The 23,991-nt window shown below is 44.9% G+C and overlaps 1 protein-coding gene across 1 annotated transcript in view; it reads right to left on the bottom strand.

The window, feature by feature from the left end:
• Positions 1–372: 372 nt before the first annotated feature.
• Positions 373–23,991, bottom strand: part of BACE2 (beta-secretase 2) — an 87,394-nt gene continuing 63,775 nt past the window's right edge. The window contains exons 7-9 of the mRNA XM_089677897.1: positions 15,855–16,007; positions 10,779–10,947; positions 373–939 (exon numbers count right to left, since the gene is read on the bottom strand). Of these exons, the coding sequence (XP_089534023.1) occupies positions 695–939; positions 10,779–10,947; positions 15,855–16,007 (567 nt within the window). The 3' untranslated portion in view covers positions 373–694. The remainder of the gene's footprint in view (positions 940–10,778; positions 10,948–15,854; positions 16,008–23,991) is intronic.

Below are 23,991 nucleotides of genomic sequence, written 5' to 3'. Positions count from 1 at the left end.
ATAAATGCTTTATACATAGACCCCTAGGTGAGAGTAAGTCTACCCAAAAGAAGACAGAGACAGAAATATAAGCCTTGCAGGGGTAAAACAAAAGTTTTGGGTAGACTTCTGCTTTATGCAAGGTATTCTCCCTGACCCGTAAGCACCAACACCTGGTTTTGGCTATAGGCTGCTCAGATCATTGTGGTTGGACATTCTGGCTTATCCCATACCTCAAAGGCTGGTGTGTGTTTTGGGGGTTGGAGAACCATTTAGAAGGGGCTCAAGGAACGTTGGATGTGTGCCTGGGTGCCTTGAGAATCTTACTTTTCATAATCTTTGTAAAATTTACGAGGTCTCCTAAGTTGAGGTTCACTTTAAGAGTAGCAAGGATGCCACCATTATGGCTTTAGTGGTCATGACTATGGCTTCCATAAAATATCAAAAAAGGCATAATTGTTTCAATCACCAAAGTCCAGAGTGCATCCGGTTAGAAAATGATCAGTACAGTAGTGAGACTTCGCTCTGGTGTGCGCTTTGAAATCTGCCCGGAACGTGAAAAGTAATAAGTTACAAATGCCACTTGCTGTGGACAGCTTTGGTTGTGATTGCGACATTCCCAGCAGCAAAAAAATAAAAACAACAATATTACTGGGTGAGAGTACACCAAGTCTGCTGGCCAAAAGCTCCATTTTGGTATACAGAGTCCTCTTGGCTATTTCCACCGATGGCGCACTAGCGAAGACTCATCGTTGACCGCCTCGGGGAGATTGTCCCGTCTTTGGGGAATAAGCAGCAAGACCACCAGCACCAGCAGGATAATGCCGCAAAAAGTCATGAGCGCGTACGATATCATCCACATGACGGGCTCTCGGAACGGGTTGCTGGAGATGCAGTTACTGGACATGTCCGCGGTGCTGAATGGACCGGCGATCTCCGAGACCTTTACGCCATTCACATCTGCAAAAAAGAACAAGATTAAAAATGAGGCAATTTCCACTTAACCTCTTTGCGCCGGCCACACGCAAATGTACGGCCTCCTGGCCTTGACGCCGAGTGGCTGCACATTTGAGTGCAAATAAGAAAAACATATGTGCTGAGAGCGTGCTCCCATCACAAACTCACGGTACTCACAGAAAGGTCCCGATCTCCTTTTTCGATTGGGACCTTTCCCGATCATGTGACCACCGTGACAGCGAATCACAGCGGTCACAGGACCCTAAAACCCCACCCTGCCTCCTGAAACCCTTAAAGGACCGGGAGGTGCCGGCGCCAAGGGGGTAAGATCCTATGCAAGAGGTTCTATAGGTTAGGGTCACACCCAGGGGCGGACTGACAACTCATGGGGCCCGTGTCCTTGCCCAAACTCAAAACAGCCTATGAAAAAAGGTACCACGGGCATCTCATGGGGGCCCCCTACTGATCCCAGGCCCTCGGGCGGTGCCCGAGTTTTCAAATGGTCAGTCCGCCCCTGGTCACACCTATGCAGGTTGCAGTTTAATGCGTTTTTGAGATGTTTTAATAAAGCTATGGGGAGGTGTCTGTCATCATGCATAAAAACATACCACAAACGCATGCATTTTTATTTGTTTTTGCGTGTCCATTGAAGTCTACTGAACCAAAAACGCAACCTGCTGCAGGCAGAAAAAAAATCCCTGACCCTTTCCAAAAAACCTACCAGTTGAGAATGCAGATGTGAACGTGACCCATAGGAAATCATGTAAAAGGGACTGTAGGGAGTTTCTGCAAATCCAACAACGCACTGCAAAATGCACAGGTGTTAACCAGGCCTAAGATTGTATAGAACAGCATTCAATGTACAAAAGAAAAGCGGGACTCAAAATGTATCTGAGCAACACAAACTGAAAACGATTTAATTAATTATAAATATTCAAAGCAAATTCCCCCATCCATCCATGTCTCCATACTATAATTGGTTGAGAAAGAACTTTGAAAAACACCCCCCTAGCATCAGTAGCCATGGCCATCTTGAGTAAGGGCAAATGTAGCATTTACTTCCTGGAATCTATCTGCCCTAAGCTTAGGCATGCAGGGAGGAGGGTGTGCTTGGCAAAGAAAGCCCCTCCTCCAGATAAAAGAAAAAAAATGTCCATGAAGACTCCTGCAACGTGACATCATTTTGGCCTAGGTAAGGATTCAGGAAGCAACTAAAGAAATGTAAAAAAAGAGAAAAAAGTTTACAACCTAAATCTAATATTCCTTCCGATCAATTTAGGAATGCTAGCAACATAAGGATTAAAAATAGTCAGTATTGATTGACAGGAGTTTAGTTCTACTTTAACATGACTAAGGCTTGGTTTACACTGCTGTGACCCCAAATTCGTGTGACTTCGCATTGCGACTCTGGGACCAAATATGTCAAAAACTTTTCGTGCCGCTACTAGAAAAGATGGGACTATTGAGACAGCAGCAAACACCTGGCTATACCACTAGCAAAAAACAACAAACAGAAAATTGATGTTGCGCTAATCACAATAATTCCACAGACATTCCAAGACAAATAATGAGATGAGAAGACAATAGATAATACACCATAACATAATCAGTAAATGGAAGGAATATGGGAGTGAAGGGAAAGGTGAAATAATAAAGGTCCAAAATGAGGACCAAAAAGGTTTAACAGACAATAAACCGTGACCATGGTGAAAAGGCACAGAAATGATCAGGGAAACATAAAATTATTAATTAAATCACAGTAAAAGTGGGACATAGGAGTCCGTCATAACATAAATTAAATAAATACAACTGATGAGAAAATGGAGCAAAATGTGAAAAATACAAAAGTAAGTGCTTAAATATTAAAAGTGGACAAACCACTTATCACAGAAGAATGACAATAACAACGCACCATGAGACCAGAAATTGTGACCATGCGACTAAAGCAGGGCTTACAATTTCAAGTCCTCAGCTACTAGCCAGGCCTTAGAGTTACTCGTCACCAACAAACACAAACAGAGATACCTGTACACACACACACACACACAGAAACATGTACACACATACACAGAAACATGTACACACACACACACACGTACATACATACATACACACACAGAAACATGTACACACACGCAGACATGTACATACACAGAGAAACGTGCACACACGCAGGCATGTACATACACACACAGAAACATGTACACACGCAGACATGTACATACACACAAACATGTACACAAACGCACAGAGATACACGTACACACATACAGACACATGTATACACACACAGGCACGTACAGACATACATACACACAGATACATGCACATACACAGAAATACACACACACACAGACACATGTACATACATACACAGACATATGTACATACATACACAGACACACGTACATGCATGCACACACACATGTACATACACACAAACACAAGTACAATTGTACATGCATACACACATGTACACCCCCCCCCCCCCATAAAAAGTTGCAGTACTTCGTTGCTCACTCACAGATCCGGGTACTGCACTCTAGGGGGAGGCAGAGAGCACAGCACACACTCCTTGCTTTGCTTTCACTGCGCTCAGCTATTGAGCAGTCTGACAGCTCCTAGTGCCATTGACAGATCCGGCCTGAGCTCTGAGTCTGCTCAAGAAGTTGGCCCTGGGGGACACATTCGCCCCCACCATAATTTCCACTCGCCATTGGCGAGCAGGCGAGTGGAAATTTCAAGCCCTGGACTAAAGGATCATAACATAGTATGCATCAAAAGGCCATGTGACATAAAACGACTAATAAGTGACCATATAAATACCATAAATAAATGTGGCAAATATAAGTAGAGTGCAACTAGTATAAAATAGAAAATGGTGATACAAACGCACAGTGAAACCAAATGAATGTATTACTGTGCAACGTAAAATACAACACAATGAAGAAATAAATAAAATGTGACTAAAAAATCATAAATGCGACAAAGTCCATGTGCAAAAACATCCCACAAAAACGCATCCAAAAAAACCCAACGTGGATAGGTAAATGATTATTGAATCCCACACCGGCTAGAAAAGGATACAGCGGCGACCTTTCGTCTAACAATATTTGCATTGCAACTTGATGCGACTTCAATGCAACCTCCATGAAACTTTCGTGAGCCTTTGATGTTTTGCTACTGACCTAAAAAAAAAAAAAAAACCCTCTGAAATCTAAAGTTGATCCAGGGAATATCTGATTTCCTCTCGGGGGATCAGGAAGGAATTTTTTCCCCTGCAGGAGCAATTGGATCATGCTTTGCTGGGTTTTTTGCCTTCCTCTGGATCAACTGTGGGTATAGGATTATAACTTTTTTTTTTTTTATTTTATTGGTTGAACTGGATGGACTTTTGTCTTTTTTCAGCCAAAATAATTATGTATGTCACATCCAGAGTTGCAAACATAAGAAAGACTTGCGAGTTTTGTGATTTTAACATTGCAGTCTATAGCAGTCATGTCGCACCAAAGATGCAAAAAATCTAGTGCAGGAACAATTTTTTTCTATCACTGCAACTTGAGTCAAAGCAATTAAGACAGCACCCATTGAAATGAATGTGTTTTTACTTGTCTTGCGACTTTGTGGGGCAGGTCGCAGCTAGTCACATAGTTACATATTTAGTCAGGCTGAAAAAAGACAAAAGTCCATCCAGTTCAACCATAGAAAAAAAAAAAAGTTATAATCCTACACCCACAGTTGATCCAGAGGAAGGCAAAAAAACCCCAGCAAAGCATGACCCAATTTGCTCCTGCAGGGGAAAAAAATTCCTTCCTGATCCCCAGAATCCCCAGAGAAGCAATCGGATATTCTCTGGATCAACTTTACCTATAAATGTTAGTATCCAGTTATATTCTGTGTATCCAAGAAAGAATCCAGGACTTATTTAAAGCAATCCACTGAGCTGGCCAGAACCAACTCTTGAGGGAGTCTATTCCACATTTTCACAGCTCTTACTGTGAAGAAACCTTTCCGTGTTTGGAGATTAAATCTCTTTTCCTCCAGATGTAAAGAGTGCCCCCTTGTCCTCTGTGATGACCTCAGGGTGAAAAGCTCTACACTGAGTTCACTATATGAACCACTGATGTATTATACATGGAGATCATATCCCCCCCTTATGTATTATACATGGAGATCATATCCCCCCTTATGTATTATACATGGAGATCATATCCCCCCCTTATGTATTATACATGGTGATCATATCCCCCTTATGTATTATACATTGCGATCATATCCCCCCCTTATGTATTATACATGGAGATCATATCCCCCCTTATGTATTATACATGGTGATCATATCGCCCCTTATGTATTATACATGGTGATCATATCCCCCCTTATGTATTATACATGGAGATCATATCCCCCCCCTTATGTATTATACATGGAGATCATATCCCCCCTTATGTATTATACATGGTGATCATATCCCCCCTTATGTATTATACATGGAGATCATATCCCCCCCCTTATGTATTATACATGGAGATCATATCCCCCCTCTTATGTATTATACATGGAGATCATATCCCCCCTTATGTATTATACATGGTGATCATATCCCCCCTTATGTATTATACATGGAGATCATATCCCCCCTTATGTATTATACATGGAGATCATATCCCCCCTTATGTATTATACATGGTGATCATATCCCCCTTATGTATTATACATTGCGATCATATCCCCCCCTTATGTATTATACATGGAGATCATATCCCCCCTTATGTATTATACATGGTGATCATATCGCCCCTTATGTATTATACATGGTGATCATATCCCCCCTTATGTATTATACATGGAGATCATATCCCCCCCCTTATGTATTATACATGGAGATCATATCCCCCCTTATGTATTATACATGGAGATCATATCCCCCTTATGTATTATACATGGTGATCATATCCCCCCTTATGTATTATACATGGAGATCATATCCCCCCTTATGTATTATACATGGAGATCATATCCCCCCTTATGTATTATACATGGAGATCATATCCCCCTTATGTATTATACATGGAGATCATATCCCCCCTTATGTATTATACATGGAGATCATATCCCCCTTATGTATTATACATGGAGATCATATCCCCCCTTATGTATTATACATGGTGATCATATCCCCCCTTATGTATTATACATGGTGATCATATCCACCCTTATGTATTATACATGGTGATCATATCCCCCTTATGTATTATACATGGAGATCACATCCCCCCTTATGTATTATACATGGAGATCATACCCCCCTTATGTATTATACATGGAGATCATATCCCCCCTTATGTATTATACATGGAGATCATATCCCCCCCCCCTTATGTATTATACATGAAGATCATATCCCCCCTTATGTATTATACATGGAGATCATATCCCCCCTTATGTATTATACATGGAGATCATATCCCCCCCCCCCTTATGTATTATACATGAAGATCATATCCCCCCTTATGTATTATACATGGAGATCATATCCCCCCTTATGTATTATACATGGAGATCATATCCCCCCCCCCCTTATGTATTATACATGTTGATCATATCCCCCCTTAATCTCCTCTTCTCAAGAGAGAATAAATTCAGTTCCTCTAATCTTTCCTCATAGCTGATCGCACCAGAAGTTGCAGCATTGTGAACCAGAGCTGAGGGCCCGTTCATACTATAATCCAGTGCGGGAAACTGGAGTTCTGTGCTGGTTTCTGGCACTGCATTCAAATCGTGCTGCCCTTGCTATCTGCAGCAGGTGTCAGTGCCAAGTTATTGACACCCGAAACGCAGGTCGCAAACGCAGTGTATTTGCCCACACCGAATTGCATGGTACAAAAGTATCATGTGATTTGGTTGCAGTGCGTTTCCAAAAGTAATTCATGCACCATTTTTGGTGCGGTGTGATTTCAGCTCAATGATTGGGCTGAAATGACACTGCACAAACTATTTGGTGAAGTTTCTATGCATTTCCAAGTGAAGAGCAGCTGCAGTGCGATTCTGCAGAGATTTTGTGATTTCTGTTCTGGTTAGTTTGGTAACATGGGTGTATCTTGCACTGAAATTGCATTGCATTACATTCAAACACCTATGCGTTTATACTGCTAAGTCCATTCAAGTCTACGGAGCTGAAAAACGCCCCACACTGCGCCAAACATGCACAGGACCCTTTCAGAAAACGCATTGCTTTTGAACGCATATTAGTGATTGACCCCCATAGAAAGCCATGTTATCTCCCTTGACATGCGTATCAGTGCATTCTGAAACGCATCCAAAATCGCATCGTGTGAATCTCACAGGAACTGCAGCGCGAGTCACATGCAGTCCCTAGTGTGAATCTGCACTTACGCTGGCCATACATTATACACATTTCTTGAGAATTTTGCTTTAGATTTACCAAAAACCATATAATATGAGGTCAAACCTAAACAACACTTTCAATTGTGTCCAATCAGGCAGGCCCTTGCACTACATAGTTGAAGGAAATTAGGCAGAAATTGGACAGAAAATTGTATACAGTGTATGGCCAGCCTTAGAGCTGTTGCAACAGATTTTACTTCTGCCCCCTGCTGGTGGAATCTGAGAATGCAGCACAGCCATGCAGATTTCACAAGAGCAGTGCACAGATTCACTAATACCCGGAAATCATGAAGAACCTTCCAGACTTCCTCATATAGAATACACATTAGTGGGTGCCAGCAGGTTCCAGGGGAATGGAGGAGTCGATTTTCACTCCATAAGGGCGGAGGACGTCACCGGCTGGTATTTAATAATCCAGAATTTATACCGCCCCAGGCACAATCTTCTGTTTCATTTGGTTGAACATTCTGTTTGCCTGTCTAATTGCCCCAAACCCGCGTATAGGTGCAGCTATCCATTGAGTCAACACTTCAAATGAAATCCAATAAGTCTTACTTAACTTGTTGGCAAAGTTTCCTCCTCCAGAATAAAAATCCGATGTAATGAGGTTTTTGTAATACGAGATTTGGCTGCTACAAGGACACATTATGGAGCATTTTGAAAAAACAGCGCCAATATAAACAGACACCTCGCCAGCAGGTAAACAGAACGATTAAAGATTTCCATTTCTGCTCTGCTGGGAGGACCTGGGAAACACTCCGCTCATATATCCGAATACTACAGAGTAAAGTCGTTTTTTTAAAGACTGTCATCCGTGTAAAAAAAAAAAACAGCAAGTAAAAGCAAAAAAAAATCAAATAATATACCATATCAAAATCATATAAATGTTTAAAGTGCTATTAAACCCCGGGGCCCTGCATTCACTATATCCGGTTTCCCCGGACCCCGCATTCACTATATCCGGTCTCCCTGTACCCTGCATTCACTATATCCGGTTTCCCCGGACCCCGCATTCACTATATCCGGTCTCCCCGGACCCCGCATTCATTATATCCGGTCTCCCCGGACCCTGCATTCACTATATCTGGTCTCCCCGGACCCTGCATTCACTATATCCGGTCTCCCCGGACCCCGCATTCACTATATCCGGTCTCCCCGGACCCCGCATTCACTATATCCGGTCTCCCCGGACCCCGCATTCACTATATCCGGTCTCCCCGGACCCCGCATTCACTATATCCGGTCTCCCCGGACCCCGCATTCACTATATCCGGTCTCCCTGGACCCCGCATTCACTATATCTGCTCTCCCCGGACCCTGCATTCACTATATCCGGTCTCCCCGGACCCTGCATTCACTATATCCGGTCTCCCTGGACCCTGCATTCACTATATCTGGTCTCCCCGGACCCCGCATTCACTATATCCGGTCTCCCCGGACCCTGCATTCACTATATCTGGTCTCCCCAGACCCTGCATTCACTATATTTGGTCTCCCCAGACCCTGCATTCACTATATCCGGTCTCCCACAGTACACACAACATGAAAATGTAATTATTTTAGTAAATTTAAACTGCTAAATACCTTTTCTCATCAGCAGTATATAGCCGTCTTGCGACTTCTAGCAGTGTTCAGCAGAACACTGGTTAAAGCTTGTAGGAGGAGTTTTCATTCTGCTCTAGGAGGACGCAGAACCCCTGACGTCGGTCTGGACAGTCATGATTGGCTCTGGGCTGATCACTTGCACTCTCCCAAGGAAAAAAAAAAAAAAAAAAACCTCTCTAGCAATACACACCAAACTGTGCATGTCTCCACACCGTATGTCTTATCAGAAGATAAGAGGGGGACACTGGATGAAGGGGAGGATCAGAGAAGTCTGGATCAAACCGCATGTTTACACAATGCAGAGAATTAAACTCTTAGATTCCACAGTGAGTATAACAAGCATGCTTTACTGCATATACAGACTGATTGCACTGTTGTGGTTTTAGTAACACTTTAACAGCTTCGCTGCCACTCTGTAGCAGAAATACTGCTACAGGGCGGCAGGCTGTGCAAAATCACGTATATATACACAAGATTTGCATTTCCAGGTAGGAGGTGTGTGTGCGCTGCCCTACCCACACAGCCATTGGCGGCTACAGATGTCGATCACCGAGTCCTGGCCAGAGATTCCCCGCCGGCACCCGGCGATCATTGAGTAACACTGACAGAGGAGAGATCTGCGTGTAAACAACACAGGTCTCTCTCCTGCCAGCAGTAACATGCTTCCCAAGTAAAACACACACAGCACCAGGGGCGAACTGACCATTTGGAAACTCGGGCACTGCCCGAGGGCCCAGGGTCAGTTGGGGGCCCCATGAGATGCCCCTGGTACCTTTTTCATAGGCTTTTTTGAGTTTGGGCAAGGACACAGGGGCCCCATGATCCCCTATTGCCCAGGGGCCCCATGAATTGTCAGTCTGCCCCTGCACAGCACATTATGTTAAAGAGCACTTCCTGCCCAGTGTCCATAGTACATAGTTTTTATTAGCACTGATCTCTGTATTAGTGTCATTGGGATGTCAGTGGCAGTTAGTCAGTTCCCCCCCAGTGTCAGAATGCCCGCCGCAGTCCCGCTATAAGTCCCTGATCGCCGCCATTACTAGTATTAAAAAATAAAAATTTGAGTATACCGCCATTTGTAAACGCTATAACTTACACATGAACCAATTAAGTTACACATATTGGGATTTTTTTTTTTTTAGCAAAGACATGGAGCAGAATACATTTTGGCGTAAATTTCTGCCGAAATTTGATTTAAAAAATTTTTTTTTTTACATATTTTATAGCAAAAATTAAAAAAAATTGTGTTTTTTTTTTTTAAATTGTCAGTCTTTTGTTTATAGCACAAAAAAAAAAAAAACCGCAGAGGTGATCAAATACCAGCAAAAAAAAGCTCTATTTGTGGGGGAAAAAAAAGACAAAATTTTATTTGGGTGCAGCGTTGCATGACTGCGCAATTGTCAGTTAAAATAACGCAGCGTTTTCTGGAATGGGGGTAAATCATCTGGAGGGTAAGTGGTTAAGATAAACATTTTTCAAGCTTCATAATACAAAAAAAAAAAAAAACACAAAAAATGCACGAAAAGCATGTAAATGCATAAGCAAAGCTACCACCTGGAACACAGAAGTTGTGGAGTGATCCAACCCCTAAAGGAAGTATGCAAGCAATGCAGAGAGCCATATGTTGTTGTGTTTGATATTCTCTGACAGTTAATAAAAAAAGTTTTATTTAAATGAAAAAAAAAAAAAAAAAAAGTTTCAGTGATAACAGTTCAGTTTTTGGAAAGTGGAGCAGAACTGACATTACTGTGTTTTTATTTCTGTCTGTGACCCATCGGCAGGATTTTCTCTCATTTCATATCAGGAACTCTTGGTTCAGCTTCACCCACCTGCACAGCTGCTGACCGCAAAACCGACCCGCTTCTGTGCTCTGTCGAAAATGACGTAGAAACCTTCCATGACGGTGGCCCCGATAACCAGCGCGTTGGAGGATGGCGAGATGCCGAAGCGGTAACAATGCATGTCCGTACGGAAGGTCATCACGGACTGGATATACAACTATGGAAAATAAGAACATCATTACAACAGTGCATGTGTACAGAAATATACAGACAGGATATTACAGAAAAACAGCATATGCGCTTTGTTTTACTATTTCTCACGAATATACAGGGGTTGGACAAAAATATGGAAACACTACCTGATTTGCAGGTGTGACAGGCTTGGCATTGAAAGTGGAAGTGTTATAACATTCTTTTGCTTCCACTGTGTGATGAGACACCTAGCTAACAGGTGGGAAGCCTCACTTTCATCATTCACTGCATGCGCTGCTAGTAATACGGAGTCATGTCAGAGCTTACTGAACTTCTAAGAGGGCAAATTGTTGGTGCCGCTTAGGTCAACGTGGTCAAATGACCGAAAGAGACAAAAAGGACATTGCGCAGGATTGTGACTCTGAGTAACAAAAAAAACAGATGCAAAAGTGTGCTATTGTATTCTGACAGCAGGACGCCTCCGCTCAGCAAGACGCCGCCGCTCAGCCAGCAGGACGCCTCCGCTCAGCCAGCAGGACGCCTCCGCTCAGCCAGCAGGACGCCTCCGCTCAGCCAGCAGGACGCCTCCGCTCAGCCAGCAGGACGCCTCCGCTCAGCCAGCAGGACGCCTCCGCTCAGCCAGCAGGACGCCTCCGCTCAGCCAGCAGGACGCCTCCGCTCAGCCAGCAGGACGCCTCCGCTCAGCCAGCAGGACGCCGCCGCTCAGCCAGCAGGACGCCGCCGCTCAGCCAGCAGGACGCCGCCGCTCAGCCAGCAGGACGCCTCCGCACAGCCAGCAGGACGCCTCCGCTCAGCCAGCAGGACGCCTCCGCTCAGCCAGCAGGACGCCTCCGCTCAGCCAGCAGGACGCCTCCGCTCAGCCAGCAGGACGCCTCCGCTCAGCCAGCAGGACGCCTCCGCTCAGCCAGCAGGACGCCTCCGCTCAGCCAGCAGGACGCCTCCGCTCAGCCAGCAGGACGCCGCCGCTCAGCCAGCAGGACGCCGCCGCTCAGCCAGCAGGACGCCGCCGCTCAGCCAGCAGGACGCCTCCGCTCAGCCAGCAGGACGCCTCCGCTCAGCCAGCAGGACGCCTCCGCTCAGCCAGCAGGACGCCTCCGCTCAGCCAGCAGGACGCCTCCGCTCAGCCAGCAGGACGCCTCCGCTCAGCCAGCAGGACGCCTCCGCTCAGCCAGCAGGACGCCTCCGCTCAGCCAGCAGGACGCCTCCGCTCAGCCAGCAGGACGCCTCCGCTCAGCCAGCAGGACGCCTCCGCTCAGCCAGCAGGACGCCTCCGCTCAGCCAGCAGGACGCCTCCGCTCAGCCAGCAGGACGCCTCCGCTCAGCCAGCAGGACGCCTCCGCTCAGCCAGCAGGACGCCTCCGCTCAGCCAGCAGGACGCCTCCGCTCAGCAGGACGCCTCCGCTCAGCAGGACGCCTCCGCTCAGCAGGACGCCTCCACTGTCAGTGTACACTGATCAGGGGCTGCACCCAGGTGGCTGCAGCTGCTGATCGATACAAGATTTGCAACATTCCCATTCAAGTGTATCGTGAGAACAACTTCTGACAAGCGGGAATGGCCATAGATGGATTGAAATCTTTTTGGCAGTGCATTGCACTGTTACATTGCATGTTTGGTGAAAGGTGCGTTTGGAGTCCGATCAGAAATCATGGCTCCACATAGCATAGTACCAATGCACTGAACAAGAGCTGAAGTAAAACAAACCATCAATGCCAGCTCCATACTTCTAGAATAGCAGGTCAAACAAAAATTCAAATGTATCTAAACACATGAACCAAAATGCAATATATTGCAACTTATCAGTCCTTTGATGTTTTTCTGTATTTGCAGAAAAGAAAAACTAGCCACATCTGTTGAAAATCCAGTGTCCTTGCATCTTCATGTGCCCAGAACCGATCTCTAAAACAACGTTATCATCCTTCTTAAATACCTTCTACAAACTACAAAGCACCTCCTCTCCATGCAATGCAGGTGAGGAAGGGGGAGGTGTTCTGTAGCCCTAACCTAAGTCAACTACACAGCTCCTCTATAAATACAGTACAGGGAGTTAGCACTGACACTCTAGGACAGGAAGCACGTTTCTGGCAGAATCACCAGGTGAAAGGACGAAAAGCATGACAAAAAGAAAACTAATGCAACCATCACATCTAAGGGCCAGTAAGGTGCCATATATAAAATTTTTGTTTTTTGGGGTTTGGATATACTATTTTTTGGGAAATGAGAATGAACTGAATGTGTTCTCTATGCAGCGTTAGATCTGCTATTTTGAGAAGTGTTTGTTTCTAACTGTCTGCAGGTTTGGACAGGCTGAACCTATTTCGCAACATGGAAAATAAACCATTCTTGCTTTGTGTAGAGCTGTCAGCAAATCACAGGCCGAAACGACAGTTTACTTCTCCGAGTGCAAACACTGGTGCTTTATGGACATAAATCCGGCTCACCCAGAACCTGGCCTGATGTAGAACATGTGTTGGCTGCCTTATCAATTGCTGGGAACCATATGAATCAAAGAGCACAAATAGCAGATCATTTTAAAGCATTCCCTAGGAGACATCCATTATGGATGGATCCAGATATAGACAGCCACAGATCTATATACATATCATTTATGAGTACTTCTATAGGTTAAAGCCATACTTCTAAATATTTACATCTAGAGAGAGAAGGAATAAATGAAAAACTACCACACAGAGCCCTTATGCCCATTGGTGGTTTTAAAGTTGTCAGAGGTGGGATGGATGTTCTGCTAGAACCACAGTTGGGCTGAACCATGTAAGAGCACATATGTGACCCACCACTACCATGGCTGAACCATGTGAAAGTAACTATGTGAGCCACCATCATCGTGGCTGAGTCATGTGAGAGCACATATGTTACCCACTATCACCATATCTGAACCATGCAAGAGCACCTATGTGACCCACCATCACCATGGCTGAAACGTGTGTGAGCAACTATGTGACCTACCACTACAATGGCTGAACCATGCAAGAGCACCTATGTGAGCCACCACCACCATTGCTGAACCATGTGAGAGCAACTATGTGAACCACCACCACCATAGCTGAACCATGTGAGAGCAACTATGTGAACCACCACTACCATGGCTCACCCATGTGAGAGCAATTATGTGACCCACCACTATCATGGCTGAACCATATGAGAGCACCTAGAAACAGAATAAATACGAGTGCTGGATAAACAACCAGAGAGCGACTAGCATGAAAGGCAAATACCAGGAGCCTCAAAAGAATTATATATCAAACAGCCATGCAGCGCTAATACGTACAAAGATGCATGCAAATAGTCATTTGGTGCATTTAATAGCTAGTAAAGTGAACACCACTTAGTACTAAAAAAAGATCTTGGAAATTATCTAAAGTCCAGGAATAATAATGATGGTGAATATAAATCTTTCAACAAGAGTGTTCTTGCGGTGCATAATATATAGAATTTCAGGACAACAAGGTGACACAATAAGTGACTTCTGTGACCATATTCCTCCCACAGAAATGAGTGTAGATTGCACTAACCAGAGAGCGCAATCTTAATGCGCATTTGAGTGTTAACCAGCTCCTGGTCATCTGGCTACTGCAAACTGGAACTGGATCACAGAGTGGTCATCTGGCCTGCATCAGCTGGGCAAACATCACAACCTCAGGGACACCAGATATCAGAGGGTGTGTAGTCGTCTCACCACCGGGGGGAGTCTAACCAATCCTGATGTGGCCACCAGATCATCCCAATAAGCCTTGAAGGAGGGGGGGCTCGGAAGTAACGAGCCAAGACAATAGAAGATTCTGATAGTGCAGTACTTTATTATCCAGCAGAAAAATATACAAATAGCTGAAAATCTTACTCACATGTGTAGTGAGCAGCTCGTAGCAGGGAATTCCAAAATGGCCACCGGCCGTCCACAGGGGCCATGCAGTGTGACGTCACAGGGTATAAGGCACCTCCCTAACGCATTTCGTGCGATGGCACGTTATCAAAGGGGATAATTTCCAAGATCTTTTTTTAGTACTAAGTGGTGTTCACTTTACTAGCTATTAAATGCACCAAATGACTATTTGCATGCATCTTTGTACGTATTAGCGCTGCATGGCTGTTTGATATATATGAGAGCACCTATGTGACCCACCATCACCATGGCTGAACCATGTAAGAGCACCTATGTGACCCACTATCACCATGGTGAACCACGAAAGAGCACCTATGTGACCCACCACCACCATAGCTGAACCTTTTCACAGTACCTATGTGACCCACCATAACGATGGCTTAACCATGTGAGCATAACTTTGTGACCCACCATCACCATGGCTGAACCATGTAAGAGCACCTATGTGACCCGCCACCACCATAGCTGAACCTTTTTTCAGTACCTACAGTATGTGACCCACCATAGCTGAACCTTTTGACAGTACCTATGTGACCCACCATCACCATGGCTGAACAATGTGAGCGGAACTTTGTGACCCACCATCACCATGGTTGAACCATATGAGAGCACCTATGTGACCCACCATCACCATGGCTGAACCATATGAGAGCACCTATGTGACCCACCATCACCATGGCTGAACCACAAAAGAGCACCTATGTGACCCACCACCATAGCTGAACCTTTTGACAGTATCTATGTGACCCACCATCACCATGGCTGAACCACAAAAGAGCACCTATGTGACCCACCACCATAGCTGAACCTTTTGACAGTATCTATGTGATCCACCATCACCATGGCTGAACCATGTGAGAGCAACTATGTGACCCACCACGAACAATTAAAATGGGCCAGTCTGCCAAACCTGCATCCCCTTGTCACAAATTAGGCCTACTTATGGCCATCTCCCATCTGTACATTAAGCGGCAAATATTGACATGACAGAAGCAATAAATGGAAAGACAACCTGAGGCTTCATGGTGAGGCGGAAGGAGTGACTGGAATTGTCTTTGTCACGCAAATAGATGGAGAGGTCCGGGAAGTATGTCCATGGCTCATCTGCTTTCTCCCAACAAGCCAGCTGTGAACCTGTCCAGAATTCACTATTGAAGTTCTGAATCTGCAGGACAGAGGAATTCAACGTTAGTTTGAAATACCAATATTTGCTGGACAAGATAATAGGTCAAACTCATTATATAAAGGGGCAGTATTCAACCTGAACTCCAGGCAGATGCAAAAGACCTACATATATGCAGCTCTGTATTCATCAATACATCATTAATTTGTTTTTTTTTTTTAAGCACTGTAAGGACCTGACTGCGATCTGGTATCAGCCTATTGCAGTCCCTGTACAGCAGAACTGGAATGGAAAAGGAAAAAGCTGATAGGAGGAGAGAACAGAGTGACAGTGAGAGAGAGTTCATCACTTTGTTTAATCTCTGTACAGACAATCACAGACTGAGGGTAGATCCAGTAAAACCTGGGCTCAGAGGAAGTGGGCTTAATGGTGCTGGCCATCAAAGGACATCTAGTGGCAGAAAAAGGTGGTGCAGGGAAATCTCTGGATTGAAGATGCATATTGTAGCAAAAAAGGAATTTTGACTTGCATGTAAATTCTATATTTTGGAATTACAGGCTGAACATTCATAGGCTAAACAGCCTGTGAATGTTCAGCCTGTATCCTGTACTGTATGATTAAGATAACTGGTTTTATTTCATTTTTAATGGGCTATTCATTTGTATTGTCTTCGTTTTGGCTGCAGTTTGGCTTTAAATATACCTTTATGTGAACAATCCTTCTTGATCAGGAGCATCAAAATCCTCTCTTTGTGTTGGGGAAAGGTGCTGCCCTATCCACCACCCAATTGATAGAGACATATGGGAACTGCCACTACTGACTTGTTTTTCAAGGTGCACGTTCCAGGGCTATCATCCTTGGGCTCGCTTCACTATCCAAAACAAGCGTGCAGCCTGGGACTGCCCACTAAACCAGATGAATGCTAGTTTCGGGCCAGTGACTCACCAAGAAGGTAAGACATCCACTTTGCGTGCATCAAATGTCTCTGCAAACCCAGATAATACTTTGAAAAAGTAGCAGTGACATACATCTATATGCTGTACATAGCCTGTGCAGGGAGTAGTGCTGTGGGAGGGACCCAGGAGGCTCCACCCACTACCGTGTCTGCAGAAACATACAGGGGGGGCAGAGACTAGACCAGTCACCCTGCACATGGACAGAGAGTAGCAGTGAGCGGTCTTTCTTACAGGAAGTCTCACACGGGATTACTACACAGATCAGAACCAAACACCAAGATTCAATGAAGAATACACATGATGAATGTATTTAGATATTATTTACTTATCCTGAAGTTCAGAATTAAATAGAATATACCACTGACAGTGTAAAAAAAAAGAAAAAAATTCATGTTATGTCAAACACTCAGAGCTGTCCTGTGTCATTTCAAGGAGTCTAGTTAGCTCTGATCTTGGGACTACAGAATGATTACCTTCTAAGTTGTGGCAATGTCAGAGTGGGTGGGTTTTTGAAATGTTTAGCAAAAGACAACCGGACAGGGCTGACACCATTCCTTGTAATTTCAGTCCAGAAGGATTTACTAAAACTGGAGAAAAAATCTGGTGCAGCTCTGCATAGAAACCAATCAGCTTCCAGGTTTTATTGCCAAAGCCTAATTGAACAAACTGAAGTTAGAAGCCGATTGGCTGCCATGCACAGCTGCACCAGATTCTGAGTATAAACAGTTTTAGTAAATCTCCACCACTGTGTTGTCAATAGGATATACAGTGAGGAACAGAAGTATTTGAACCCCCTGTGATTTTGCAAGTTCTCCCACTTAGAAATCATGGAGGGCTCTGAAATTCACATTGTAGGTGCATTCCCACTCTAAGAGACAGAATTTAAAAAAAAAAAATTCAGGAAATCACATTGTATGATTTTTAAAGAATGTATTTGTCTTGCACTGCTGAACATAAGTATTTGAACACCTGAGAAAATCAGTGTTAATATTTGGTACAGAAGCCTTTGTTTGCAATTACAGAGGTCAGACGTTTCCTGTAGTTCTTGACCAGGTTTGCACTGCAACAGGGATTTTGGTCCACTCCTCCCCACACAGATCTCCTCTAGATCTGTCAGGTTTCGGGGCTGTCGCTGAGCAACACGGAGTTTCAGCTCCCTCCAAAGATGTTCTATTGGATTTAGGTCTGGAGACTGGCTAGGCCACTCCAGAACCTTGATATGCTTCTTACGGAGCCACTCCTTGGTTATCCTGGCTGTGTGCTTCGGGTCGTTGTCATGTTGGAAGACCCAGCCACGACCCATCTTCAATGCTCTGACTGAGGGAAGGAGGTTGTTGCTTAAAATCTCAAAATAAATGGCCCCATTCATGCTCTCAATACAGTGCAGTCATCCTGTCCCCTTCGCAGAAAAGCACCCCCAAAGCATGATGTTACCACCCCCATGCTTCACAGTAGGGATGGTGTTCTTGGGATGCAACTCATCCTTTTTCCTCCAAACACGACGAGTGAAGTTTAGAGCAAAAAGTTCTACTTTGGTCTCATCTGACCACATGACTTTCTCCCATGCCTCCTCTGGATCATCCAGATGGTCATTGGCAAACTTCAGATGGGCCTGGACATGTGATGACTTGAGCAGGGGAACCTTCCGTGCAATGCATGATTTGAAACCATGACGGCGTAGTGTTCTACCGACAGTGACCTTTGAAATTGTGGTCCCAGCTCTCTTCATGTCATTGACCAGCTCCTCCCTTGTAGTTCTGGGCTGATTCCTCACCTTTCTTATCATCAGTGATACCCCACGAGGTGAGATCTTGCATGGAGCCCCAGTCTGAGGGAGACTGACAGTCGTCTTTAGCCTCTTTCATTTTCTATCAATTGCTCCAACAGTTGATCTACTTTCACCAAGCTGCTTGCCAATTGCCCCATAGCCCTTTCCAGCCTTGTAGAGGTCCACAATTTTGGTTGCTGGTGTCTTTTGACAGCTCTTTGGTCTTGCCCATGGTAGTAGTTGGCGTCTGATTGACTGTGGGATGGACAGGTGTCTTTAAAGAGCTCAGACAAGTGCTACTAAGTTAGATTAATGAGTGGAGTAGAGGTGGACTTTTTAATGGCACAGTAACAGGTCTTTGAGAGCCAGAATTCTTGCTGTTTCTTAGGTGTTCAAATACGTGTGTTCAGCAGTGCAAGACAAATAAATTCTTTAAAAATCATACAAAGTGATTTCCTGATTTTATTTTTTTAAATTCGGTCTCTCAGGGTGGGAATGCACCTACAATGTGAATTTCAGAGCCCTCCATGATTTCTAAGTGGGAGAACTTGCAAAATCGCAGGGTGTTCAAATACTTCTGTTCCTCACTGTAGAAGCGGAGTGCTGGGGGATCAATAGGTATTTTTCTGTACTTGCAGTGTACATTTTGGGGAATGTCCATGTGTTGTAGAGGTGTATTGCTTGTGGAGTTTGTTGCCCTGAAATACATTTAATCTACTTTAATATATTTATCTTTTATTCTATACAAGTAAAAAATATAGACTCTGGCTTCCTCTAAGCCCTGAAAATGGTAAAATGGAAACACCATTTCTGTAGAATTTTCCATCTCTAGTCCTTGTGGTTCTAGAGGGCGAGGTTGTGCCATTTCATCATAACTCGCCCCTCTTCAATAAACAAAAACACGTCAATGGAAACTGCCGCCACTGATCCAGACAGGCGGCTCCGACATTTCCTTGTCACTAGAATGTAATGCTGAACGCCGACTTCTGCAGATGGGAAACTTGAGAAGGGAATTTACTACCTATATTGTTTCCTTATGTTCCTGGTGCCCAACCTTCAGCCTTCTGGCAGTTTTTGTGAGGCCCCATGGGGCCCCTACAGGCACTTACAGTCATGGCCGAAATTGTTGGCACCCTTGATATTTCTCCAGGAAATCATGTATTTCTCACGAAACGTATTGCATTAACACATGTTTTGCTATACACATGTTTATTCCCTTTGTGTGTATTGGGACAAAACAAAAAAAGGGAGGAAAGAAAGCAAATTCGACATAATGTCACACAAACCTCCAAAAATGGGCTGGACAAAAGTATTGGCACCCTTTCACAACTGCGGATAAATAAGAATGTTACAAGCATGTGATGCTCCTGTAAACTCACCTGGGGCAAGTAACAGGTGTGGGCAATATAGAAATCACACCTGAAAGCAGATAAAAAGGAGAGACGTTCACTTAACCTTTGCATTGTGTGTCTGTCTGTGCCACACTAAGCATGGACAACAGAAAGAGGAGACGAGAACTGTCTGAGGACCTGAGAACCAAAATTGTGGCAAAATATCAACAATCTCAAGGTTACAAGTCCATCTCCAGAGAACTAGATTTGCCTTTGTCCACAGTGCGCAACATTATCAAGAAGTTTGCAACCCATGGCACTGTAGCTAATCTCCCTGGTCGTGGACGGATGAGGAAAATTGATGAAAGATTGCAACGCAGAATAGTCCGGATGGTGGATAAGCAGCCCCAAACATGTTCCAAAGACATTCAAGCTGTCCTGCAGGCTCAGGGAGCATCAGTGTCAGCGCGAACTATCCGTCGACATTTAAATGAAATGAAACGCTATGGCAGGAGACCCAGGAGGACCCCACTGCTGACACAGAGACATAAAAAAGCAAGACTACAGTTTGCCAAAATGTACTTGAGTAAGCCAAAAGCCTTCTGGGAAAACGTCTTGTGGACAGATGAGACCAAGATAGAGCTTTTCGGTAAAGCACATCATTCTACTGTTTACCGAAAACGGAATGAGGCCTACAAAGAACAAAACACAGTACCTACGGTAAAATATGGTGGAGGTTCAATGATGTTTTGGGGTTGTTTTGCTGCCTCTGGCACTGGGTGCCTTGACTGTGTGCAAGGCATCATGAAATCTGAGGATTACCAAAGGATTTTGGGTCGCACTGTAGGGCCCAGTGTCAGAAAGCTGGGTTTGCGTCCAAGATCCTGGGTCTTCCAGCAGGACAATGACCCCAAACATACGTCAAAAAGCACTCAGAAATGGATGGCAAAGAAGCGCTGGAGAGTTCTGAAGTGGCCAGCAATGAGCCCAGATCTAAATCCCATTGAACACCTGTGGAGAGATCTTAAAATTGCTGTTGGGAAAAGGTGTCCTTCCAATAAGAGAGACCTGGAGCTGTTTGCAAAGGAAGAGTGGTCCAAAATTCCGGGTGAGAGGTGTCAGAAGCTTATTGATGGTTATAGGAAGCGACTGATTTCAGTTATGTTTTCCAAAGGGTGTGCAACCAAATATTAAGTTAAGGGTGCCAATACTTTTGTCCAGCCCATTTTTGGGGTTTTGTGTGACATTATGTCATATTTGCTTTTCTGCCTCTGTTTTATATTTGTTCCAATACATACAAAGGGAATAAACATGTGTATAGCAAAACATGTGTTAATGCAATACCTTTTTTGTGTGAAATACTTGATTTTCAGGAAAAATATCAAGGGTGCCAACAATTTCGGCCATGACTGTATCTGTGTTTCCTCATTCCCCCTGTTATAGCAGTGATGTCTAGCAGTCTGGTGTAATAGGTCTCCAGGCATGTTACGAGCCTCTGACCATCTCTAGCATCATGCCCACAGCCTCTGACCATATCTTGCGCCGTGCCCACAGCCTCTGACCATATCTTGCGTCGTGCCCACAGCCTCTGACCATATCTTGCGTCGTGCCCACAGCCTCTGACCATCCCTGGCGTCGTGCCCACAGCCTCTGACCATCCCTGGCGTCGTGCCCACAGCCTCTGACCATCCCTGGCGTCGTGCCCACAGCCTCTGACCATCCCTTGCGTCGTGCCCACAGCCTCTGACCATCCCTGGCGTCGTGCCCACAGCCTCTGACCATCCCCGGCGTCACGCCCACAGCCTCTGACCATCCCTGGCGTCGTGCCCACAGCCTCTGACCATCCCTGGCGTCATGCCCACAGTCTCTGATCATCTCTTGCATCCTGCCCACAGTCTCTGATCATCTCTTGCATCCTGCCCACAGTCTCTGATCATCTCTTGCATCCTGCCCACAGTCTCTGATCATCTCTTGCATCCTGCCCACAGTCTCTGATCATCTCTTGCATCCTGCCCACAGTCTCTGATCATCTCTTGCATCCTGGCCACAGTCTCTGATCATCTCTTGCATCCTGGCCACAGTCTCTGATCATCTCTTGCATCCTGCCCACAGTCTCTGATCATCTCTTGCATCCTGCCCACAGTCTTTGATCATATCTTGTGACATGCCCACAGCCTCTGACCATCTCTTGAGTCATGCCCACAGTCTCTGATCATCTCTTGCATCATGCCCACAATCTCTGACAGGGTGGATTGGATTTAAATCAAGTTGATTTAAATCACTAGTGAAAAGCCTCAATTTAAATCATAAGTTTTAAAGAGCAACTGTCATCTCTGTCCCGCATTAGCACCTCCTCTGACCCGCTGTTGACTCCCCGACAGTCCCATTCACTTTAATGGGACGGCTGGTGATGTGGCAGTGACACAACAAGATGAGGGATGTGGCGGCAGCAGATGAGTGGATGCCCACTAACAGGCGCTGCCATGATGGATCTAAAATGACAGGTGCTCTTTAAATGTAAGGAATCCGACTCATTCTTGCTGGTAGTTAGAATCTTTAATATTTGCAAATCAAATGAAGGTTTCCTTTTTAGAATTATAAGCGGTCAGGTTAGTAAAACAGCGATATATCAGAACCGATTTTAGGTTAATAGGTTAACCACACATAGCTGGAGAACGACTCAGATTCTTTTATTTCATGTTTTTTCTCATGATTACTGTGACATTGTGTGAATGTAACAATGCAGTGCATGTTATCTCCGCTTGCAGAGCTTGGATTCATTGAATGAGTTTACCAAAAATGTAAATATTGCAGAATATACAGCCTCATGGTACATAACTAAGCTCTATTTCATGCTGAATAAACTACATTATTAATGTATCTTAAATAGAAAAAACAATCTTTAGATAGATTTTTACTCCAAAAGCATTTTATTAAAATAAATTTGATAAAAATAAAAAAATCAGATTTAAAAAAAAAAAAATCATCGATTTTTATCCACCGTGGTCTCTGATCATCTCTTGCATAATGTCCAGTGTCTCTGACCATCTCTTGTATCATGCCCACAGTCTCTGATCATCTCGTGACTCGTCCGCAGTCTCTGATCATCTCTTGTGTCATGGCCAGTTTCAAAAAATATCTTGCAATATGTCTGCAGTCTGACCATCTCTTCAGCCAAGCCCACGGTCTTCGATCATCCCTGGTCTCATGCCCACAGTCCTGGATCATCCCTTGTCCCATGCCCACAGTCCTGGATCATCCCTTGTCCCATGCCCACAGTCCTGGATCATCCCTTGTCCCATGCCCACAGTCCTGGATCATCCCTTGTCCCATGCCCACAGTCCTGGATCATCCCTTGTCCCATGCCCACAGTCCTGGATCATCCCTTGTCCCATGCCCACAGTCCTGGATCATCCCTTGTCCCATGCCCACAGTCCTGGATCATCCCTTGTCCCATGCCCACAGTCCTGGATCATCCCTTGTCCCATGCCCACAGTCCTGGATCATCCCTTGTCCCATGCCCACAGTCCTGGATCATCCCTTGTCCCATGCCCACAGTCCTGGATCATCCCTTGTCCCATGCCCACAGTCCTGGATCATCCCTTGTCCCATGCCCACAGTCCTGGATCATCCCTTGTCCCATGCCCACAGTCCTGGATCATCCCTTGTCCCATGCCCACAGTCCTGGATCATCCCTTGTCTTGTGCCCACAGTCCTGGATTGGATCATCCCTTGTCTCATGCCCGTAGTCCTGGATCATCCCTTGTCCCATGCCCACAGTCCTGGATCATCCCTTGTCTCATGCCCACAGTCTCTGACCATATCTTGTGTCATGGTCACAGCTTCTAAACATCTTTTGTATCACGTCTGCAGTCTGACCACTTTTTGTATTATGCTCATAGTCTTTGGCTATATTCTGTTATATGTCTGCTGGTATAAGTAGGGCCCTTTGGTGATGTCAGTGGCAGCAC

The sequence above is a fragment of the Staurois parvus genome, unplaced genomic scaffold (genome assembly GCF_062004578.1).
Source record: "Staurois parvus isolate SC_StPar_1 unplaced genomic scaffold, SC_StPar_1.0 ptg000195l, whole genome shotgun sequence".
In the NCBI taxonomy this organism is placed as follows: Eukaryota; Metazoa; Chordata; class Amphibia; order Anura; family Ranidae; genus Staurois; species Staurois parvus.
This window is presented reverse-complemented; position numbering and strand designations above follow the sequence as displayed.